The sequence below is a fragment of the Octodon degus genome, unplaced genomic scaffold, assembly GCF_000260255.1.
Source record: "Octodon degus isolate 3935 unplaced genomic scaffold, OctDeg1.0 scaffold00260, whole genome shotgun sequence".
Lineage (NCBI taxonomy): Eukaryota > Metazoa > Chordata > Mammalia > Rodentia > Octodontidae > Octodon > Octodon degus.
In genome coordinates, this window is record NW_004524836.1 from 862,126 (window position 1) to 886,938 (window position 24,813).

Here is a 24,813-nt window from a genome sequence, read left to right on the forward strand (position 1 = left end):
ACAGGGCAGGGTGCAAGTTGCATAAGTTTCATTTCTTGCCTGGGAAAACTTGATTCTTTGTGCCCAGTAATTGAACACTTACCATTTTACTCTTTTATCACCAAATAAGTTTTAGTCAATCTTTAGGAATTTTATGATGCATAACTTTTTGATTTGTATACTTTTCTTTTATATATATATATAATTTTAGGTAAGGGTCTACAAGGTGTTCAGGGTCTCACTACTAGGTCAGACTCATAGTGATCTACCTTTTTACAGCTCCCAAGAGCTGGGATTATAGGAACGCACCACTGTACCCAGCCTCAATTGCCCTCTCTGCGCTCCCTGGGGGCAGGGTGGCACTGCAGGCCCAGGGATTGAACTCCAACCCCTGCGCCTGCTTACAGGCACTTTAATCCACTGAGCTATTTGGCAAGTCCACTTTTTGTATTTTCAAGAATAATTGTCTTTCTTTGCTTAACTCAAAACAGGATTCCAGATAACCCAGACTTTCATATAAGTGGCCTTTGAAATTAGCTGTTGCAGAGTAAAGGTTTAATGAGCAGAGTTTTTTTAGTGTTTCATGATCAAATTAAAGATTAAATCCTATGAGATGAAAAGGCGTATTTCCTTAGTTCTTAAACATCATGTTTAGCAGATGCTATTCTGTGGCCTTCTTCTTCAGGAATGCAGAATGTGTCATCTCAAGTGCTGGTTCTGTACAAGATGATCTCTGCTTGCCCAAAGCAGCCCTCCCTCAACACTCCTTAGCTATCACCCAAGGGTGGGAGTAGGGTTGTGGATGAACTCCGTGATGTGGTTCCCCCAACTTGGTGCAGCTCTTACCAGCCACTATCCGAGCTTCACAATGTCACAAGGTCTAACGCATGACGGCACAGTGACTTGATTTCCCTCTTCCTGATTTAACTATCTCCCTTTCCTGCACGCAGTCATCCTGAAGACAAACCCCACTATACATCTTGTGCATAAATCTATCTTAGAGACCTAAAAGACCATCAGTTTTTAAGGACGCTCTCTTTTTAATAATAGCTTTGGTGATTGCGCACGCCTGGGATTGCTGCATTCTTGGAGGCTGAGGCAGGAGGATGACAAGTTGGAGTCCAGCTTGGGCAACTTGGTGATTTAGCAAGATTCTGTCTCAAAATTAAATAAATAAATAATGCGCTGGTATGTATTCCAGTACAAAAACCCTGAGTTCATCTCCAAGTACTAAAAAAAAAAAAAAGAAAACAAAACAAAAAACCCAAAACCTGTGATTATTTACCTATTTATTTATTTATTTATTTACTGTTTTCTGGAGATGAGACTGATCATAGAGAATTTAGGAACCAATTTTAGAAATTGAAAAAAATGTGCTTCTCTTATAGTTGAGAAAATGCACCATCAGCATACAGGAGAATGCTACATTTGCTGTGCGATCGTGGCCACTGTGCCCCATAACCTGAAGCAACTAGAAGCCTTCTGTTGAAGCCATTATCTCCACAAAGGTCACTGTTGTTCCCTTCTCTCATTGTAGTTTTCTCTTTACCTATGCTCCGGCTTGATCTCACCTGAACATGTGTTCTTAGGCCAAGACACTGTATCTGTTGTCCTCCTGTTCTTGACCTTCTGATATTTGCATTATGTATTTTATTAAACCTCTTCTTTGATATCCTGCTCAACTCCCATACAACGTATTCAATAGTAAATGAGTCATCTTTCCCTCAAACCAGTCTTGTTTTCATTTTCAACTTAATGGCTTTAATATCTTGGTATTCCAGACCCCAAAATCTGTTAGTCGTGCTACGGTCTTCCTCCTCCCTCACAGTGCATATCCAGAGAAGCCAAGAAGAGGTATTAATTTTCTTGTGAAGTATCGACCCAACCAATTCTCTTCTCTCCTCCTCCTCTTCTTCCTCTTCCTGTTCTCCTTCCCTTCGTCCTCCTCATCACCTTCCTCTCCACTCCCTCCCCCTTTTTGTTCTGCTGTTCCTGACTGAACCCAGGGCATCAAGTGTGCTAAGTACATACTCTACCACTGAAACCACCTCCATCCTTATTGTTGCTTCTTCAGTTAAGATTCTTCAGTGACTGATTCATCATTCTCCTACACGCTTGCTTCTTTGAGTATATCCTGTGTGCATTGTTTAGGATGCTCTTTATCAAATGTAGATCTTATCGTGTCATGAGCACATGGCCAGGACTCTTCCTGTCACTCAGCGCTCTCCATGACCTACTCTAGTTTCTTATTTATAGCACTGTTGCCACTCCCTTTTCTAACTTTGTGAGAACTGAGCATCAGGATGAGACTTGAACTGCGTGGAGTCTACTGGTGTGCTTCCTATTGTTAAAGTAAATGGGTCTCTGTACCCACTATTTTCTCTCTACTTGGAAAGCCCTGTCTGCTTTCTTAGCCTAGCTCAATGCGTTCACTTGCTAAGGTAATTGATTTTTATCATCTCTTCTAGGACTTTCTTTCAACGTGAAAATCCTATAATATTATAATGAAAGTTTGGGTGATGTATCCATAATGTCCTAAAGGACAGGAACTATAGTGATTTGCCTTTGTAACCCCAATGCCTGGAGCACATGAGATACTCATTAAAGGTCTGCTGAGCAGAACTGGGTAAGATTTGTAGATTTCTTGGTGTTTTTGCATTTTCCGATGCATCGCTTACTTGTTATTAATGTCTCCATGGCTTGTGGTTCAGTTGTCAGATTTTGGTTCTGAATCGGTACAGTTCTGTAATATCGTAATAAGCTTTAAATTTCTCTAATGTTTGAAAAACTGCCATAAAGTACTTAGAAATTTGTTTTATTATAGACATTTCACCTAGCCCTTTAGCTCTCATTGTGGTTTTCTTTGTAGTCACATTTTCTTTATAGTCTTGGGTTTATTTTAATAATATATATTTTCTTAAAAAGTGAATGTGCAAATTTATTTGCTTCGAGCATGTAACTTACAAACATTATGTAAAATAACCATTTTGTATCTTTAATATATACAGTTTGAGAATTTTCTTTGATAATTGTTACTTTCAAAGAATCATACCTGAGTTCCATGTTCACTTTTTCCTATATCTCAACTTGTTCACCTCTTTATAACTGGTTTACTATATTTGTGGGTTTTTTTGCATTTTTACATGCCTGAGATTAATGCATAAAAATTAGTTCAGATTAATGTATTTGGTATGAAAACTATAAAATTCTACATAATTATGCTTTTGCTGTATTCCCCAGGTATCTCAATGAAATGTAGCTGCCGTATTGACTTTCTTTTTACCCACGGATCATACGAAATGATCAGTTTACATTAAAACTGGATGTATACTTATTTGCTATTATTTTATTTTAAATTAATTGCAAAGTTATTGTTCTTTAATGTGGCTCCATTCACTATCTCAACATATTACTGATATTATCATTGATTTGCACTCATAATATACCAAGCATGATTTAAAATTTTTATGATTTTTAAGGCTATTATGTCTGGGATAGAGACACTTTAGGTCAAGGTCTAATTTTTTTTTTCCTGCACCAGAGATTGAACTAAGGACCTTGCTCTTGCCAGGCAGGGAGCTATCTTCCTGGCTCTCTAAATAGCATTTTATGAGTGCTCTATGTGTTTACTACACTTTAAAAAGAAGATCAAGCTTTGTTGAGCGCTAACTGGCAGTCAGTGAACTATATATTTTTAAATTGTGTCCTCTGATGAGTTTGACATTGTGCACATTCCTGAAATTGTCCGCACAGTCCAGTGTCTTTTAAGACTGCTAGAGCTGCCACAGCAGTGCAAGCGGCGGGGTGGTTTGAACAATATATCTCCCAGTGTTCTGAAGGCAGGAGTCCAAGATTAAGTGGTTGACCAGTTCTTCTAGGTCTGCCTGTCTCCTGGACTTGAAAATAAGATCTTCACTTTCTGTCCTCGCATAATCTTTGGCCTGGGGATGTCTATCTGAGTTCCAGTCTCCTCTATTTAATGTTTGTTTTTATTAGCCGGGTTTTGCAGGGCATGATGGCCCTGTTCCTTGGGTTGAGTTGGTCCCTGCATAGCACAGCACAGTGCGGGGCATTATTCCACCACCTCCTCCTCCTCTCCCCTCCCTCGCCTTCCTCCATCTCTCAATCCCCGTCCCATCTGCCAAGGATCTACCTCCTCCCTGTTTCCTGTTATCTGTCTTTTAGTTTGCTCTGTAATTTATTTGCATGTTGGGTTTCTCATAAGGGGAACTATGCAGTATTTCAAGTTTTTCTGTCCGAATCACTAATGCCCCATCTCTGTAAGAAATAGTGTTATGTATCAACACCTAATATGCGTAGACACTACATGAAAATATTGTTTATATGTTTTAAAAAGGTACCCTAGGCAGCATTAGAATGGAGCTGTCTCTGACTGGCTCATTAGGGTAAATACTTAAATAACTGGGAAATTTGTGCACTATCTTTTAAGCCTCTTGTACCTTGTACTCTGCATGGTGAGGTATTTGTACATAATTGCTACATTTTCTAAATACGTTTTCTTTCCATTTTTGGAGAGCTCCTGTATATGCATAAGAAACCTAATAATCCTTATGTATGCTTACATTTCTGGAGAAATAGAACCCATCGTAATTCTTATTTTATTATTTTTTCTTCTGCATAATTTGGAGCTATATTGTTAGGTGCATGCATGTTTGTAACTGTTTTACTTTTTTCAAAGGTTTTAACATTATTTTCATGTGCATTCTCCTTGGCATTATTTACTGCTTTTTGTCTGGATTTTATTGTGATATTATTTCTAGTCACATTCTATTAGAATTATCTCTTTCTATAATTTTAAATCTTTGTATTTTATTTTATTTCTTATAAGTCTTTAAAATGTATCTATTGTTGACCTGCAAAATAGCTCAGCAGTCTAAATCCCTGCTTAGCAAAGCTTAGGGAGGCCCTCAGAGACTACGGTTCAATCCCTGTGCCAGCCCTCCCCCAGGTCAAAAAAAAGTATTGACCTTCTTCTGTGTTTCTCAAATCAATCTTTGCATTTTGATAGGCTGATCCAGTGTTTATCACATCTTTCCATGTGTTTTAATTACTTTTCTCTCATTCCTGAGACAAAAATACCTGCCACCTAAAGTTAAAGGGTGAAAAGTTTGTTTAGCACATGGTTTGTAGAGGTTTAAGTGTATGATTGGCTGACTCCAAGGCCGGTGGCTTGGGAGAGGGGCCCTGCGGAGTAGAGGCCAGCTCACGGCCAGCAGGAGATAGCACAAGCCAGAGAGCAAGCAGGGCTCTTTGCAGCATCGTTCGGCCCCTTCGTCTTATCCAGGCTACTCAGGGCAGGTGGCCCTCACACCCTTGAGCCCAGCACTGCACCGTGTATCAGTCCCAGAGGCACACCCTCCAGATCCAGCCCCCTCTGATAAAGTCCCACCTGCAGCAGTCTCGGGGGCCATCTAGACACAAGCTGTAACACCACTAACACCATCTATTACATCGCTAAAGTTTTCTTCATCTCGTTTTCCTTGTATAATTTGGCTTGGGATATTTTCCCCCTTTGTTAAATTTTCTCTCGAATTTTGCAGTTAATTCATATGAAGGTCTCAAGTAACTCAAACACTCAAATAAAATATAATCATAGCATGAGTTTACTTCTTGTTTTTCCTTGTTCTGTGTTATTTCTCCCGTGGAGATTAATCATGATTTTATGCAGTGCTGTTAAAGAAAGTACACGGTTCAATCAATAATTGCTTTGCATTAGGGTTGAGAATAGAATGATTGCAAAGGGCCTCAGGGAAATTTTTATGATCACAAATGTGTCCTATATTCTTTCTCTCATGAGGATTTCATGGGTCTATCCAACTGTCAGATTGATGTCTGCATTTTGCATAAATGTGTGCCTTTATTATGTTGAAATTGTACCTCAGACAATTTGATTTGACAGTGTGGTCAAGGAGGTCAGAGAGAGCAAGAAAAATTATCAGGATACAGATTGGTGAATTCAGTGTTATTAAGTTATTGTAATTCAGTATTACTTAAATTAGTGGTTCAGTGTTATTGGTAATCTTGATTTGTGACCACATCATAAAACAGGTGTAAATTTAGACTTGTGTCATTTTATTTTTGTAAATATTTTAATTAATTTGTTGATACATTTGAGGTATGCATAATGGTCACACTCACCATAGGGATTTTCTATCTGTACCTGAGGCAGCTTGATTATTTTTTCCATTTCTCTCCCTTCCCTTTAAGCCCTCTGCTGTTCCTTATTTATAAAAGTTTTATTTCCATTTTTTCTTATTCTTGTTCTTTTTTCTCTTTTTTCTTTCAACCTTTTTCTCTCCCTAATTTCCTTTACCATTTGATCATTTAATTCTTTTCTCACAGTATCTATTACATATTTTGTGTCTTGTTCACATTTCTCACACCAGAAAAAGCAATGCTATATTTACAGGTGTGTCCAATTTATTTCTTTATCTATCTATTTATTTATTTTTAATTAATTAATGATTTATTTATTTATTGTTGGTGGTTACCAAAGATCGAACTCAGGATCTTGCACTTGCCAGGCAAGCACTTTTTCCACTGAGCTATCTCCCTGGCCCATGGTCTAATTTATTTGACTCAAAATGCATCCATCTACCTAGAATGTCTCAAGTTTATCTCTCTAGGTGAGTAGTACTCTATTGTAGAAAAAAAGCACTTACATTTTTATCCACTCATTGGATAATAGGCATTTGGGCAGTTTCCAAGACTTTGCTAGTCCAAAGTACGTTGCTATAAATGTAGGCGCACATATATCACTATAGCAGGATCAGTGGGACAGATTAGAAGATACAGAAGCAAGTCTGAATGCACTCAGACACCTTAGTTTTGTTTTCCCCTTTTTGTAGTAGATGCATTTTATTTTATTTATTTTTGAAGAGAATAAAAATAATAAAAAGCATTAGAGCTCATACAGAATTTCATCAAACAAGATGATAGGAAGTGAGCAATGGTTGTTATATCACATATGGTTGTCTTCAAATTAGTTGTTCATATTATCACGTATAAGCATGCAAAATTGGTCTAAAAATTAGAACAAAACAAAATAAAAAAGCACTAGGGCCAAGAAGACTGCTTAGTGACCTAAGTGCCTGCTTAGCAAGCTCAAGGTGCTGAGTTTGATCCCCAGTACCAAAAGAGAAAGAAAGAAAAAAAGCATTAACTGTTTCTTCCAATAAACCAATCGAAATCAGCAGTACTATTATCCCAGGTCTCCGTGTGCGCGCGCGTGTGTGTGTGTGTGTGTGTGTGTGTGTGTAGTTTTTTCCCTTACTTCTTTCTTTTCTCCTTCCTCTCATCCTAGTTGTTTCTTCTCTTTGAGCAGTTTTTGTCTCTTTCACAGTGTCTATGTTTCAGATTTTATTTACTCTTTCAGTTACTTATGCTAGGGAGATAATCCGAGTTTATACATATGGGTCTGATTTATTTCACTTATGAGTATGGTCTCTAATTGCATTCATTTAACTTATAAAAAGCACTTTATCTTTGACAAAGAGGCCAAACACCTTTAACTGAAAGATAGTTTCCTTCATAAATGGTGCTTAAAATTCCCTTTCTATGTACCAAAGACTAAAACTAGACTCATTACTCTCAACAAGCACTAAACTTAAATAAAAGTGGGTGAAATATTAAGACATAAATATTGAAAGAGTGAATAGACAGAACTCTTGAAGACTTAGGTGTAGGTAAGACTTTGTGGACAAATCCCTGATCACACAGGAACTATTACAAAGAATCAACAAATGGGACCTCATCTATTAAAAAGCTTTTGCACAGTAAAAGAAATCATCAACAGAATGAACAGATAGCCTACAGAGTAGGAAAAAAATTAATATCTAGAACATATAAGAACTAAAAAAATCTTATCTCCTAAATTTAAAGATCCAGTCCAAAAATGGGCATCTAAATTGAATAGAAACTTCCCAGATGAAGAAGCAACAATTGCGAACAAATACATAAAAAAATTCAGTATCACTGCTCATTTGAGAGATGAAAATTAAAACAAGGCAAAGATTCCATTTCACTGGAGAAAGAATAGCTGTTATCAAGAAATCAACCAATAGCAAGTGCTGGTGGGGCTGTGGAGAAAAGGAACCCTCTCCACCAGTGGTGGGAATGTAGACTGGTACAACCACTGTGGAACTCTGGGATGATTCTTCAGAAAACTAAAACTAGGGGTTCCATTTGACCTAGCTGTTCCCCTTCTAGGTATCTTCCTGAAAGTATTAAAGAGTTTTGTAATTTTAGATATTATGTCAACATTCTTTTTCTTGAAGTACTTAGCAGGTTAGAATTTAAAATTGGCACAATGAATGTAACAGAGGAAATGTGTTGGAAACTTACTGTCTTATGTAGAATGACAGGTCAGTGATTGACTGGATCAACTTCTCGGGAGACAATCAAATTGAGCTAGGAGGCTACGAGAAGGGTGACAGTGGAAGTAAATCCAAGAAGTAACACATGCTTAGTAGCATGGTGTTAGATACCAGAAGTGTAGTATTGAACAGAGTTTCCAACCACAAGAATTTTGTATTGTCACAAAATGATGTAAAACAACACTGTACTTTAAAAAAAAAAAAAAACTCATTAATTAATTAGACCCAAATGTTGATGATATTTATTTTTTAGCCATTCTTTCCTGTATCTATTCTTTGCTTGAATGACTTTTTCATTGTTCTGGAATTGCTTTTCATATAGTTATTTTGGAGATATTTTCAAGAACTGGTATTAAAAAATGGTGTTTGCTCTCTTTCTTAAATACTAAGTACTTTCTAAATTCAAACTCACTTTCCCTTAGAATTCTGATGATTTCTTTTGTAAGTACTGTGGTCAAATTATTTCTGGTTTTTCTTCCTAACTTGCATTAGCATGTTTTCGTTTAACTTGGAGTTAGAAAATGCAATTTAAAATTACTTTGTTTTTCATTTATCCCTCTTATGCCATTCAGTGTGAAAGCTTGCATTTTTTATTAACTGTGAAATTTTCTTTGATGCCTTTTTGATTATTTCTTCTTTTTTCATTTTCTTTGTTTTTCTATCCTAAAACTCCATTTACATATTATGCTACAATTCCTAAAGCTATCTCACAAGTCCCAGCATTTCCCCTCTGTAGTACAGACTGGGAGAATTTCTCCTTCTTTAGTAAGTATTTGACAGAAGTGGATTTGGAAACAGGCACGGGTCTTGTTGCTTGCTTGTACCTGGACAGTGCACTCCATAAAAGCTACCCATTACATTTGCCCCTAGAAAACTGTAATAAGTAGGATTTTTCAAGAATACTTAACAGAATTTTTGTCAAAATATTAGTACCAGTTGTCCAAAAATGTACATGAGTGTATTTCTTCATAAAACTTCATGACGCTTCAAGAAAGTGTTAAGAGCACGTACTTGAATATGTCCTCTGCTACGTATTTGCATCTTTCTTATCTAAGATGATAAACTGCTTAGGTGTTTATGCATTAATTTTATATAACATCACCTGTTTAATTAATCTTTTGGGGGTAATGATGGCAACTAAGGTGTCTAAATCTTGTTGCACCCTCTGTCCTTGGCAGGTCAGATAATATTTAAATTGATTATGGTTTGCCTCAGAAGCATTGTAGTATAATTAAGCAATTTATCTTGCTTTAAGCCTTTCTCCAAAACTTAAAAGTGATTTGAGAAATATATGTTACATACCTTTGCATAAAACGTTGCATTTTTTTCAAGAAGTCTAGCCATATAAAGTGGTGTGTTCTTAAAAGCAAAAGATTTTAAATATTTATGTTTATTGTTTTCAGGAAATGTGAGACTTAGAGGACAATGAGTAAATTTTTGGTTGCTATAATAAATTACCTGAAGCTGAATACTTAAGAAGAATAGAGGTTTGTTGAGCTCACAGACTTAAAGGCTGAAAACTGAGAATCTGGCAGGTCCCTCAGTGTATCCTTCGGTGTGGGCCTCCTGGTAGGTGGCATTAAGGTACATGTAAGAGGGAGAGATACACTAGGAGACTAGACTGGAGGGACTCAGGCATCAGACTCACTCTTTTATTGCATGAGCCATCTGGGGTCCTTCAAGAATACCTCTAATCCCTGTTGAGGGTGGCATCCCAGTGACCTGACCACCACACTAGACCTCACCTCTTCTAGGTTCCTGCACCTCTTGACACCGCCCCACTGGGGATCAAGTTTCTGGCATGTAAGTATTTGAAGGACAGTCCACACCCACAGCACAGCAAGGTCCACTCAATGAAATTTCGAGACTTATAAGAAAAATAACTACCAACTACAGCCCGTTCGTGTGATTTAATTTTTGAAAGTTTAGTGGCAACTTCTTGTCCCATAGTTCAGAATAGGTTTATTGCTCAATCTTAACATTGAACATAGATTGTGTTCAAGGAAATCTCTTATTTCACAATTTCATGAGATGTGTCAGTGGAAAAAGATCTTGAAAGGACTTACTGAAAAGGTGCCAGGGAAGTTTGAGCAATGCCAGGAAGATGTGAGTTGCTTAAAGCATTACCATCTCAGCTGTACTGAAGCTAGGCCTGATGAAGAGATCTACAGGAGTCAGAGTTCATTGGCCAACCCACTGTTTATGTGTCAAATCTGATGAGGCAGAGGCACCATGACCACCTGATCTGCTAAAGTTTTATTGGAACACAGTCAAAACCATTCATCTAGATATTGTCTATGGCTACTTTCCCAGGATAGTAGCTGAATTTAGTAATCACTATAAGGACCACAAGATTTGCAAAGGCTGAAATAGTTATTACCTGGCTCTTTATAGAATATGTTTACCACTTTCTGATTTTTTGTTTGTTTTTTTATTTGTGATATAAGATCTCCCTGCATAGTTCAAACTCTTAGTGATCCTACTGTCTCAGCCTACTCAGCACTGAGATTACAGCCATGCACCACTACGCCCAGTTTTGGGGCTGGCATGGTGCTCTCAGGGCTTCAGGGCTGGCATAGCATGTGGTACCAGGGAGTGAACTCAGGACCTTGTGCTTGCCAGGCAGGCACTTAGACCTCCAAGCTATCTTCCCAGCCCGATGTTCACGACATTCTGCTTTATATATATATATGGTGTTACTTTTTCCCCTCAGATCTACCACCACTTTAATATCATTATGAAAGTGACTATCTGCTATCTTTGAGTGCCCTACATGTGTCCATGTATGCCATCACTCTAACTCTTTCCTCCAATGAGATGCTATCTCTGTCCTTACACTCATGCTTAAAATCTATCCATTCTTAGGGCCTGGCTCATGTAACGCTTCCCCCATGAAGTCCTCTACAAGGACATGCAGTTCCTGGACAGACCTGCCCATACTCCTGTACATGGAGTTGGGCATCATGCCTCCACTTTGTTTGCACTCACTTGACCTACACTGCAGGGTTACCTCCAGGTGTCTACCTCCTCCCAGTTGAATGTGGCTGGAGGAAACATGCACTGACTAAATGCACTCTATGATTGCTCATGACTGTCTTCCAACAGGTCTGGTTCTCACATGAAACTTGACCATCCTGGTTCTCCCAGGGCCTCCAAGGCACAAGGCACACAGTTCACTTCTTCCAGGTCCTGACACCTCCTTCCTTCTTCAGCTCTACGCAGGACACTTTTTCTTCATTACCTGAGTAAATCTGAGCAACGCTAGAGAACTTGCACCTGCTACTGGCCCTGCTACTTGCTTGGTCATGGAGCCTTACCCTGACCACTGTACTCCAAGTGACAACCTCCTAGCTCTTACCTCAGTTGTATATTCTGTTTCTTATATCATTTGCCACTCTAATAAAATATATAACTGACTTACTTGAGTATATTCCACATGTTGCCTTCCTATCTAAAATTAACGTTCTTTGTCTCTTACAATTATTTGTGTAGCCCAAGGTAATATGAAATGCCTAGCTCTAGCAAGTGCTCAGCACATATGTACTGGGTGCATCAAACAAAGCGATACTGTCTTCTGCTTTCTGCGCTCTATGCAATCTTGACTTGCCTTCCTGTTGTTTGAGTGAGTAACTGAAGTTTTTATCATGCGAATCCATATGTATGTCTTTTTCTGGTTGGTAAATCTATTCATTTTAAATGTGACTAGACAAGTAAAGACAAAAATAGCAAGAATGTTGGATGATAGTTCCTCACCGGAAACAAAAATACACTGTTGGAGTTGAATATAGTACATTTTAGATATTTTCAAAGTCACTACTGCATAAAACTGTCACAACTGCCTGTGTTGTTTTGTCCCCTCTTCATGATACATCCCATGGGCTATGCTTTACTGATGGGGACGCTCTCTGGGGAGCTCCATGCGTTCAGGGTTGAGATTTCCTCTCATATTCGGGATCAAGGCACTCAGGTGAGAGAAGGGCAAGGCAGAGATGCTAATAGTGAGGTCATCTCAAGGTCATTCGCTGGGAGTAGGAAAGGATTAAACATTGCTCATGGGGTTAGGGATATAGTTTATCAGCACAGCACTTGCCTGGCAAATGCAAGATCCTGATTAAGTGATGCAAATGGTATTAACTGGAAATATTAAAGCATTCTAAATGTCTTGCTTATGTCTAGAATATTCTGGCAATTTGTTTATTCATTCTGTAAAAACAATAAGATATGATAAACGTTTGCTTAAAACTTATTGGGTCTCAATTTTACTTGAGCTTTGCAAGTAATAGTGATTCTTTCTAATGTGATAACACTGTAATGTGAATTTTATGAAACACTGGAAGACTGAAGCCTGTCGAGGTGATTTTGATTTTAGATCATCAGATGTGTGTTGTAAAGAGTTAAATACAAACAGTTAAATGCTTGTAACAGGAGCTTTGGTGTTAATGGCATAACTTTTTTTTAGTAATGCTCATTTTCCTTAGACATAAAAGGTGAAGCACACACACACACACACACACACACACACACAGCTCAGTTGCTTCTCCTAAAAGGTAACACAATGGAAACTGAAATTTTTCCAGTGGATGACAGACTTGCATTTGGCATTCTACTTATATTCTAGGAGAGGAATTAAATTGGTTTCAGCCATTTCACGCTAATAGCTATTAATCAGCTCTCTGTTTCTATAACAAATACTACAACTGCTTCATAACGAGAAAAGCCTTGTCCATGCTTCCAGTTTGAGAGTAAGTCTGAGTTGCTGATTTCTTGTCCCTGCAGTGAGGTGGCCCAGAGGGACTGAAGGGCGGGGCAGAGCAGAACTGCTCATCTTATGGCCTGGGGGAACAATTGAGAAAGACCACATTGCGTCCCCTAAGAGGACACACCCCAGTCACTAGAAGACCTGTCTGTGGGCTACAAACTTCCACCATCTTGCAGTAGCACTGCCGTGGGGCTGTGCCTTGGACACATAGGTGTGTGGGCACACTTCACATCCACATGCTGGCAAGTCATTTTATCAGTCTGATGAGTAAACATCTGTAAAATGACTTGAGGGTTTTGGTTTTTTTTGACAGGGTATACAGGGTCTCACTGTGTAGATCAGACTCATAGAGATTGTCCTGTTTATAGCCTCCCAAGTGCTGAGATTACAGGAGAGTGCCACCAAGCCCAGTCTCAATCTCAGCACATCCCAGGGGCAGGGCCATCACAGCAGTCCAGAGGGTTGAACTCCTGGCCCCTGAGTTTGCCTAAGCAGGTACTTTAATCCACTGAGCTATTTGGCCAGCCCTAAGACTTGAGTTTTGTTTTGTGTCAGAATGGTGTAAATGACCTGCTTTTAAACTCTCAGAAGATCAAGTTTTACTTGTTCAAGGCAATGAGTCCTAAGGCTTCATCCAAGATCCTTAAACACAGAGTTGGCAAAATTTCTTACACCTTCACTCTTCTTGCCCAGCCTGATAATTTAGTGGGATTCTGTCTGAAGGCAAAAAGTAACAAGGCTGGCATAGGTCAGCGGTAGAGTGCTTGTCCGGTAGAGTGCAAGATCTTGGGTTCAGGCCCCAGTACCACATTTTAAAAACTTACCACTCATATTATTCAGTCCCAAACTAATAAATATTGTATTTTTTTGAATCATACAGTTTGTTGTACTATAACTAAAAAGGACATAAGTAATTCTAAAAGTTTTGAAATTTGAAGCACTAAGGTTATATAGAGAGAATGGTATAAGATGAGAGTAATATGGAATGTGATTTCATGACATTAAATTACACAATTGATAATGTCCTGGTTATTTTTCTGATTGATGAGACACAATTTCCGATACAACTCAGAGGAAGAAATGTTTGCTTTCGCTCACAATGTGCAGTTGTAGTCCATTGCTGGCTGACTCCAAGGCAGGGAGGATTTGCAGCGGAGAACCAGCTTATGGTGAGGTGGCACAAAGCAGAGAAGACGCAAGGGAAGAGGGAGTGAGACAGACACGTACAGGCCACAGCCCTGACCCACCTCCTCTGGCCAGGCCTTGCCTCTTGCATTGCATTTCCTGTGATTTCCTCAGTGGACTGATCTGGTGCTGCAGATCATGCAGCCAGCACTGTCACCTCCCCATCGAGGAACTCAGGAGGCACTGGGGGGGCGTGTAGATGGACCCATGATTTACATGATCTGGAGCAGGAGGATTCGATTTAGTATGTTCATGTGGGGAGAATTCGTACTAGCTACAACAATGATATATCTTAATGGCCAGTCATGTTGTCACATGCTTATAATCCAAGAGCCCAAAAGACAGAGGCAGGAGGATCACTGGGAGTTCGAGACCAGTCTGGTCTACAAATTGAGGTCAAGGTGAGCCTGAACTGCATAGCAAAAGCTTCTCCCAAAAAAGACGAAGTGTGTGTGTGTGCGTCTGTGTGTGTGTGTGTATGAAATAGGTATTTGCCAAGTGGGTGTTGGAACAGAAATGGAGAGAGACAGGAACAAGAGGAAATAAAGGGGATGGAAAAAAAAAGAACTGAAAAAATTAAAATTGAGTTGCTGCAAATGAGGAAGGGGCCCAAGAATTGGAAGGAGCAGGTGTGCGTGGCAGGGGTTGAGAAGTCGGCCGTGTGTCCGTGCACCAGCTGTGCCTGGCAAATGTGACCACTATGTACTGCAGACATTCACTATCAAAAGACGGAACTGCTGCTGTTGTAAGTTAGGGTGTCCACCAGCACTTACATGAGTCTTAAGAATTTAGATTCATATAGGTTTCAATAATATGGTTCCAAAGGGCTGGTGATATAGCTCAGCAGACTAAGCACTTGCACAGGGGCCAGGGTTCCATCCCTGGTACCACATGCTGCGCTGGGCCCCACCGCTGGGCATGCTGAGCTGGTGATGGAGTCCAGTCGTGGTGGCACATGCCTATAATCCCAGCACTAAGGAGGCAGAAATCAGGAAGGTCACTATGAGTCCGAGCTGCATAGTGAGACCCTGCACACAGACACACAGACACAGACACACACAGACACACACAGACACACACACACACACACACACACGCACAGATACGCACAAAGAAACCTTAAAAAATAATATGGCTCCAGAATTTATTCATTCAGATATAATATAATATAAATGTCTTGGGTTTTGTGATTAGATGAACCTGGTCTCCAGCCATGGTTGTCATATGCTTGTGAGGCTGAGCAGCTGGCTCAAGTGCTGCTAATTTTTCAGGCCTGTCATGAGGATTACATGTATTCTATATAGAGAGAAAATAATCTAGAGCCATTAGTAAGTAGGTGCTCAGGGCTGGGGAGATAGCTCAGCAGTCTAAGCTCCTGCCTGGCAAGTGCAAGGACCTGTGTGTGATCCCCAGTACTGCATGCCATGCCTGGCCCCGAACCCTGGGCGAGCTGTGCCAGACACTGAAACTCAGCATGGTGGTGCTTGCCTTTAATCCCAGTGCCGGGGAGGCTGAGACAGGAGGATCACTATGAGACTGAGCTGCATAGTGAGAGACCCTTTACTAAATAAATAAATAAATAAATAAATAAATAATTTTTTAAAAAAGAATTTAAAAAGTAGGTGCTCAGTGTCAGTGACCTCTGCTTGACCCTCTCGCAATCTCCCAGAGATTTCTCATAGGTCCTCCTTCCCCCCAGATTGTGTTGTAGGTGATGTTTTCTGGTGGGCTGGCAGATGGAAACCCATGGTGGTAGCCAGCTTTTCTTCATGACTTACGGGATTTACCCTGGCACTTTAATCTGCTGAGCTATTTGACTGGCCTTAAAATGGGAATTTCTAAGATAAATAATTTTCCTAAGTCACCAAGAAAATGTATGCTATGAATGGCTCTTAGGATAGTGCATCTTTAATTGGTTCAATTTTTATCCAATTTCTCCAAATGACATTAGTATTCCTAACTTTCATATCAATGCCCCTTTTAATGAATATTAGTAATCTTCTGTGCAAAATGTGTGAGTGTATTAAAATAGGAAAATGAGAGAATTTCAAAGATAATAGAAAATATTAAGTGCTGACATTAGTGTATATGTAAATTACTAATATATATGCACTGTTAAGTTATTGTCCTTGACATTTATCTGGAGAAGTGTGAACTAAAGAATCACGTGCATAGTAGAATACGTTACAGGTGGGGTGAAAAGAAAACCAAAATAAATCTTAGGTTTGTTCATTTTAATTTATCATGTCTAATTGTGAAGTGACAGTAATTTTCCTTTCTAAAAACATGATAAAATATTATTCTCCCTCTAACTTTTGAACTAAAAATATTTTACCATCTTGTCTATGATTATGTTTTTCAGAAGCCATCTTTGCGGAGTACTTCCTTCCAGTGCTACTTGTGCTTTCTTCTGAACAGTCATTTAATAACGGAGGCTGGCATTCACGTCTTTGTTTGGGGGTAATTTCATCTTTAGACGTAAATATCACTGGCTCAAGGGGATGGTGGTTTTTCTCGATGTCTTCTCTGTGTGAGTGTATTAAAATGGGAATTTCTAAAATAAAGAATTTTCCCATTTTAAGAAATTCCCATTTTAAGGTTCAGGCTCCTGTCTCTAGGTACTCACTGCTAGGCGTAGAACAGGGCCGGGCTGTGGAGGTTCAGGACAAGCACGGTACATGCTTCCACTATCTTGGCAGTCCTACAGTGAGTATTCTGTCGCTCCAATACCTTGGGCCTCTTGGTAGCTCACTCAACTTGAAGATACATCACTTATTGATATCCTTCATGTTTGCACAGCAGTAAGAAGCAGATATTTGGAATTTGCTTGTGTGACTCTTTAATTGGCCCTCACATGGGTTCCTCCCATTGTCTGATGGCTGTCTTCGTTCCATGGAAAGCATTTCTGTTTAGTGCGCCCTTCTGTTTCTCCTCCAGAGAAGCACTCACATTTCTTTCAGGTCTGTTAACCTTTTTCTTCTTTCTTAGATACAGCTACTGTACTGCACCAAATAGGTCCAGAGCACCTAATTGCTTGTTATGTAATCCGTCTCCCAGTTCATTTTCTCTGCCGTTCCCTTCACAGTATTGGGGGAACCACAGATTTATGCAGGGAACTTTGCCTCGTAGGACAGATTAGCATTGACCCTCATGCTTCTGTGTGAGAATCACCAGGTAATGAGGACCTTCCCTGAGGCTCTAGGAATCATCCACAGCCACTTGTATGTGTCTTTGGTCTGGACATTAAATTTCAATTTTTATCCACTAAGTACGTGATCATTCAGCCTGGATTGAACTGAGATTTATTCCATGCATGAAGAAAGCTGCTGCAAGCATAGGGGCAGCGAGAGCGCCACGGTACAGAAGAGGAGCAGGGCAACTGCCCCCAAGCGAGCAGCTTCTGTCACAGTCCTGTCATGGACACGATTGTGGCTTGTGTTGAGATCTGCATTTACTAGAATAGGCTTGAACATCTCATGAAAGCTCCATTTAAAGAAAACTGGTTCACATGTTACAAACATTAAATGGGTGCTACCACCCATCTGACATTCTTTCTTTCATGCAATAAATGGCACCAGGTTGCTTATAAATTATGCCTCTACTTAGGCTTTTCTCTAATCCTTGGGGTTGCTCAGTCTTCAGGTTAACCTGAAGTGTCAAGGTATACCTGCCTTTGTAGTCATTGACAAGGCTGTCAGTTCTCCAAGGCAAGAATAACTCTGACCTTTTTCACTCATTAAGTGAATCGTTTACCTTGATTGCTTTATTGTAGTCAACAAGACAGCGTGATGCTCATTCCATGCAACTTACTCTGTGGTTCTCTTTCAGCTGCATCAGTGCAGGTCTTCCTAAAACAGAAGCCAGTTGGCATGATGTAATACATGACTTGAAAAGAATTGAAAATCTTATTCAAGTAAGTACTCATTTTTCCATAAAATAGCAGGTGTAATTGCTGTGTGGTATAAATCTCCTTATGTTTTCCTGTTATCTTGATTGCCTTCATGAAATCTCACTGGAAACAATATTTTTGTAGAAATGTATAAGCTCTGTAAAACTTCAAAAGGAATAATCTCTATTGGGCCAGTGAGATGGCTCAGCAGACTAAGCATGTATTTTGGCAAGCACAGGGACAATGGTTTGATCCCTGGTCCTGCATGACATACCGGCCCTGCCCCTGGGACACTCTGAGCAGGTGACCAAGTCCGGGCATGGTGGTGCATGTCTGTAATACCAGCGCTGGGGAGGTTGAAAACAGGAGGATCACTACAAGTCCGAGCCGCATAGTGAGACCCTGTACCAAATGCATATATGAAAAAATAGTAAAATAAAAAGTCCCTATTATTTTCTTATTCAAATTATCATTATATTTTCATTTGTAATTGGCTCAGTTTAAACAACTGCAGTTTCTACAGGTCAGAGAGACTTCCTTTGCCAGTTTAGAGAAAATGAGTGTGTTATTAGTACCTGCAGTGCAGCCAGAGTAGACCTAAGCCTGGGGTGGATGTCTCCTCTTGGCTTGGAGACCCTTGCGCCCCACCAAGAGTCAGCAGATGGCCTGACAGAACCAGCAAGCAGTGCAAAGCGGGGGCCGCACTCCTGGTGGTGGCCTGAGAGGTAAAACTTAGGTCTGGGATCTAAGCTCCCCATCGTCTACCTTAGGAATTGGGTGACCTGCCTGGCAGAGGTGTCTTCCACCCCCAAAGGTGACATCAAAAGGATCAGTAAGGGCACCAGTGATAGCACCTAAAAAGGTTCTGAAAACTTCACTGCCACTGGAATCACAGCACACAAAAGTAGGTCAGAACTCACATGTTGAATTTCAACCGCATGTTTTAAATGCATGTTAAAATAGAAGATTTAAATGGAACCAGAGTTGCTTAACATAATAGCTATAATTCCATGGTAAAAATTGTATATCATACTAAGATAGGAAAGTCAGAATCAAGTCATATCAGATATGGGGGTTATCTGACATAGTTTTGAAAACAGACATTACAACAATAGTTCTGAAAAGCAAGAATAAATATCCTTGAAGAAAAAAAAAAAGTACGCCTTAGCATAGAAGTAAATGGAATGAAAAGAGTCAAGTATGGTAGCCTGCAACGATAATCCCAGCACTCCGGAGGCCCAGGGAGGATGATCATTGCCACTTTGAGACCAACCTTGGCTATATAGTGAGTTCAAAACCAGCCTGAACTACATGGTAAGACTCTGTCTCAAAAAATGAAAAGAAAAAAGAAAGAAAGAAAGAAAGAAAGAGAGAGAGACTGACAGAGACAGAGAGACAAAGAGAAATAAATGGAAATTAAAGAGCTAAAAGATATAGTAAGAGAAATACAAAGCAAACTGGACAAGCTCATTAGAAGGATCACTATAATAGAGGAAAGAGAGTTAACCTGAAGATATAATACGACATAGAAACCTGAGGGACAAAATAGTGCTCAGGAACATCAGAGGAGAGCCATCATTCTCATACTAGTTATTTGAAAAAATATGAAAATTAATATAAGAAATGAAATTTAAATCAAAAGAGAAGGAAAAATCAATGAAACATAAAACTTGTTATATGGAAAAAGTAAAACTGATAAAACTCTAATAAGTCTGAGAAGAGAAAAGACACATCCCATCAACATCGCCAATGGGACGGGCTACCTTACAGAATCTTCAGTTATTAAAAGGCTAATAAGAGGGCTGGCCAGATATCTCAGCAGACTAAAGCACCTTCTTAGGCAGAGCGCAGCGGCCGGGGTTTGATCCCTGGCTTGCTGTGCCAGCCCCGCCCCAGGAGTATGTTAAGATGGCAGTTGAGACTGGGTGTGAGGGCATGCTTGGGAGGCTGAAACAGCAGGAGCACTGTGAGTCCAGTCTACGTAGTGAGACTCTGTAGACCCTGTCCTAAATACATTTTTTAAAAAGAGGTTCATAAGAAAAATCATGAAGAGTGGGTTGGGGAGATGGCTCAGTGGAATAAGCGCTTCCCTGGCAAGTGCAAAGGCCTGAGTTCAATCCCCAGTTCTGAAAAAACAACAACAAAAAAAAAAAAAAAAGAAAGAAAGAAAAATCATGAAGAATTTTACACCCACAACTCCTTTCTCAAGGGATGAACCTTAACCCCTTCCCCAAATGCATACACAGAAGCCCTAACTGCCAGGACCTCAGAATGTAACTGTATTTTCAGACCAGGTCTTAAAAGAGCTCATTAAGCTAAAATGAAGCAATTTGGACAGATTTTAGCCCAGTGTGATGGACATCCTTAGGAGAATTACTTTTGGAAGTGTACCCAAATCAATAAAGAACAAAACACTGGAACACAGTAGCATAAGTAGAAGTTATATAACCTGGAAGAAAATATAGAAATATTCTCAAATTGTCTTCAGAAAGAATATCAAAAATGTTTATATTTAGTGGACACAAATTAAAGCCACAATGATTGATCATTATATAGTGTCCAAAGTAAACATAGTGATCATGGACAAATAAATGTAAATTAAATATAAGTTTTTAAAATCTTTATTTATTTGGTACAGAGTCTCCCTATACAGCTCCAACTCATAGTAATCCTCTTGTCTCAGCCTTCCCAGGGCAGGGATTACAGGATTGCAGGTATGCACCACCCTGCCCGGTCTCTGTGGCTGGCTCAGCTTGCTTGGGGCTGGGGCCGACGCAGCATGTGATGCCAGGGATCAAACCCAGGTCCTTGCTCTTGCCAGACAGGCACTTAGATCAACAAGCTAGCTTTCTGGCCCCGTGAAATACAAATTAACTAAATAAAACACAAATAGGAAAGTAGTGTTGATGCTGAAAAGGGTGTAGAGAAGCTGGATCAATCACACAGTGTTCATGAGTGTGTAGAATGTTCCAGCTACTGTAGGAAATTTTTTGTCAGCTTCCTGTAAAATAAATTTGTCACATGATCCAGCAACGCTGATTTAAGAACTTATTTCAGAGACGTGAAAACTTATGTTAAAACAAATATACATAGTGTCTACAGACGTTCATAATTTCCAAAAGTTAGAAGCCACCCAAATATACCTCAGTATGTGAATAGTTTAAAAAAATTTTGGTGTATCACATCATAGAATATTATTCAGAAATGAAAAGGAACAAACTAGAGATACTGGCAACAAGTTGGGTTCATCGCCAATGTACTATGCTGAATGCTGAATGACTTAATTGTGCCACATTTACAAAATGGAATGGTATTCAGGGATAAAAAGTAGTGAGCCTTGGGGCTGGGGAGATAGCTCAGTTGAATAAGCCCTTGCCTGGCAAGTACAAAGGCCTGAGTTCAATCCCCAGTTCCACAAAAAAAAAGAAGTGAGCCATCAAGCTATGAACCAATGAATATAGAAACTTGGAAAGCATACAAGGGACAGTAGTATGCAGTGAATGTTTAGATTTTCACAAAATTATTACAGTAACAGATGCATTGCTGTTGATTTCCTACAGAATTAACCTACACTTGGCATGCATTTCATGCATTGTCTTTTCCACCTTCTGAGCAGTTCTGGAAGTCCTCTTTTGTAAGTGTCTTTACAAAGTCTGATCAAAATTGTGGTGAATAGTGCTGCTAAGTGTCACCCGCTGGGAAGGTGGGCTTGTAGAGACGTGCTTCTGTCTCCTTTCCTACCATATTCATGCTTATGTGTCTTTGCCATGTGACTCCTGGTTTTCCCTCAAGTTAGAATGACCAGGAAAAGTAAGCATTCTATTTCAGGATGTGATGGCAGCTATGAACACAAGCAAAGATACTGCAAAAGAAGGACCTCTAGGATTGCCTCAGAAAGTGGCAAGAAAGATGGGAGAAGTGTGTTGGAAGCAGGGTGGGAGAGCGTATCTTGAGGGTGATTAAGTACAGTATGTCTTTTACATTTTTAATGTAATACATTTTTAAAAATTTAAGCACACTTTTATTATGCATATTGCTAAGTGACAGATTGTATAACAATTACATATTTACATGATTTTGACTATATATCTTGGAAAGAAACAAAACCGTGAAGATGACAGAAGTCTAAGTGCTTGCAGGGGCTAGGAGGGATTGAGGGATGAATGGGATAATTATTACAGCAGTACAGCTACGTGTATGAAACTATTAGAGTAGAAACATGGTATCGTACATTTGTCAAAAACTGTAGAATATTTACATACACAGTACGAAATGAACCCTAATACTCTGTAATCTTGTCATAACAGTGTATGTGTTCATCACCTTGCAATCACTATATCAAAAAAAAAATAATTAACTGATGAAGAGAAAAGTTTTATTTTGGCTCATGATGAGGTTCTGTCCACGATCTGGTGGATCGTTGATTTCAGGCTTCTGGTGAGGGTTCCAATGGGGGTGATAAGACCGACTGCTCACCTCATGGCCAGGCAACCTAAGAGGAAAAGCAGGGGCAAGTATCCCACAGTGCCTTTAGAAGGCACTGATCATGCCGTGTGTGTGTGTGTGTGTGTGTGTGTGTGTGTGTGTGTGTGTGTCTTTGTGTGTGTGAGACTCCCCTCAGGCTCCCTTCCTAAGTTTCCATCACTTTCCAATAGCGCCACCTGGAGGACCAAGCATACAACACATAGGCACTTGGGTGACCGTAAGCAGCCAAACTAAAGCTTCACCACTTGGAGAGTTTGATGAAGGGTACTTGGGAGCCCTTGGATACTTTCTCTTACAACTGGATATAAGTGTAAAATTATGTCAGAATTAAAAATATAAATTGCACAGCTTTATTTTCTGTTTCCAGTGAGTGGTTCTTATTTCTAAAGCAGGCCACAGGTTTTGATGTTCTCTAATTTTGTTTCATTTCAGTCTATACATATTGATGCTACTTTATATACTGAGAGTGATGTCCATGTGAGTATAATTTTTTTCAAAATTTCTACTTTTCTGATTTTCAAAAGCCTAAGAAGCATGATTCATAACTTCTCTGAAATATGCCTAGTTTTTAAAACTAATTTTGGTGTCCTCTTCAATGATCAATGTATTTTATAAGTGATTGTTTAAGTTGTGGGACTGGGAGGCAAAAAGCTACAGAAATTCTGGGTTTTTTTAACAGTGCAAAATCAAAATATAAAGATGACTTTTCCATCAATGTCGAACAAAATATATTGTACATTTTTGTGATGTAGTTATATCATGATGCAATTAGATGCTAGAGTCGGGTTAACTGATTCAATTTAAAAGTATCCAACATATCAGTTATCTCCAGTGCTGTGGTGTGTCATCGTCTCTAATCATATTTTCGACAGATTGCTTAAGGGCATCCATGTTCTTTAGTTTGCATGGATCTCTACATTTGTCAGAAAATCTGTCTTACGTATTCTCTGAGAGAATAGAAGCATAATCCAAAAAGTTTACTAGAATTACAAATGATGAACTGATTTCATTAATACACTGGCATTGCCTGAGGCTTATAGGATTTGGGTCATGTTGCTAGTCCACTCCCTTTGGATTGTCACAAAAACCAAGAAAAGACCCCCAACTGCACTGCATGGACAATAAAACTGTGTTGTACAGATTTAGAACAATCCTCTCTTTGTTATTCCTCAAATGGGCCTTTTCTAAAATAGAAATTGTGCTCCACTAACATTATTCAAGCAGTAGGAACGATCTCTAGCCAGGGAACCAGGACAAGCAGATACTCCTCTTCCACCTGGGTAACGTGACTGCATATGGACATTTTCTTCCTCTTCCGGCTTCAGCATACATTCAGATTTTGCTTTGTTGTTCTCATCAGAAAACAATCAGGAAGCATTAACACTGAGTATCCTGAGCTTGCTTTTTTGCAAAGGAGAGAAGCTTTCAACTCATGTGCTTAAAAAATAATTTCAGACTGAGACTTAAACAGTGACTCAATGCTCTCCTGCCTGTGGTAGGAGTCACCAAACATTTCTCAACCGCGGCCTTATGATTGCCAAGAGGATCTAGCTGCCAACTCTGAGCGTATGCAGTGGACAGGCGGGAGCATTACCAATGCAGGCGCATGGAGGTGGCCCTTCATGTGCTCACCATGGGAGGTGGGGGCACTGTCAGGTGGCTGCAGGCTGCCAGGCACTATGCCAGATGTTGGGGACCTAAAATCAAAAGCGAGTAAGTCCTACTCAAGTCCCCATTAGAAGTTCTCTTTCTTTGAACTCTAGGTTTTTATTAAGTAATTATTGTGAGAAATGTGTATTTGTGGTACTTCAAAGGTCCCTTTCTAATTTGTCAAGCCTTTGAGGAGCCACCACTCCTGCTTTGATTTTTTTCTCATAAGACCCTTGGAATCCCTCTGCCTCTGGAACTTTGGAAATTACAGAAAGAGTCTTTCTTACAGTTCCTACTGTTTCAACTGTTACAAATCTGATGCTTAAAAACTTCTTACCAGTTCACTCTAGGTATTAGTGTTTTGATAGTCAAAGGTCACTGGTGTCACCCTTTCTACGGGGCAGCAGTGAGCACAGGGAGCCATTATTTTTCACGTTTCCGAGTTTTATGTTCTTTCTTTCTTTTTTTTT

At 39.6% G+C, this 24,813-nt stretch overlaps 1 protein-coding gene across 4 annotated transcripts in view; it reads left to right on the plus strand.

The window, feature by feature from the left end:
• Positions 1 to 24,813, plus strand: part of Il15 (interleukin 15) — a 97,143-nt gene that overhangs the window by 49,754 nt on the left and 22,576 nt on the right. For all 4 annotated transcript variants that reach the window (XM_023706489.1, XM_023706487.1, XM_023706486.1 and 1 more), the window contains exons 3-5: positions 16,682 to 16,779; positions 18,148 to 18,232; positions 23,126 to 23,170. In XM_023706489.1, coding sequence (XP_023562257.1) covers positions 16,682 to 16,779; positions 18,148 to 18,232; positions 23,126 to 23,170 — 228 coding nt within the window. The remainder of the gene's footprint in view (positions 1 to 16,681; positions 16,780 to 18,147; positions 18,233 to 23,125; positions 23,171 to 24,813) is intronic.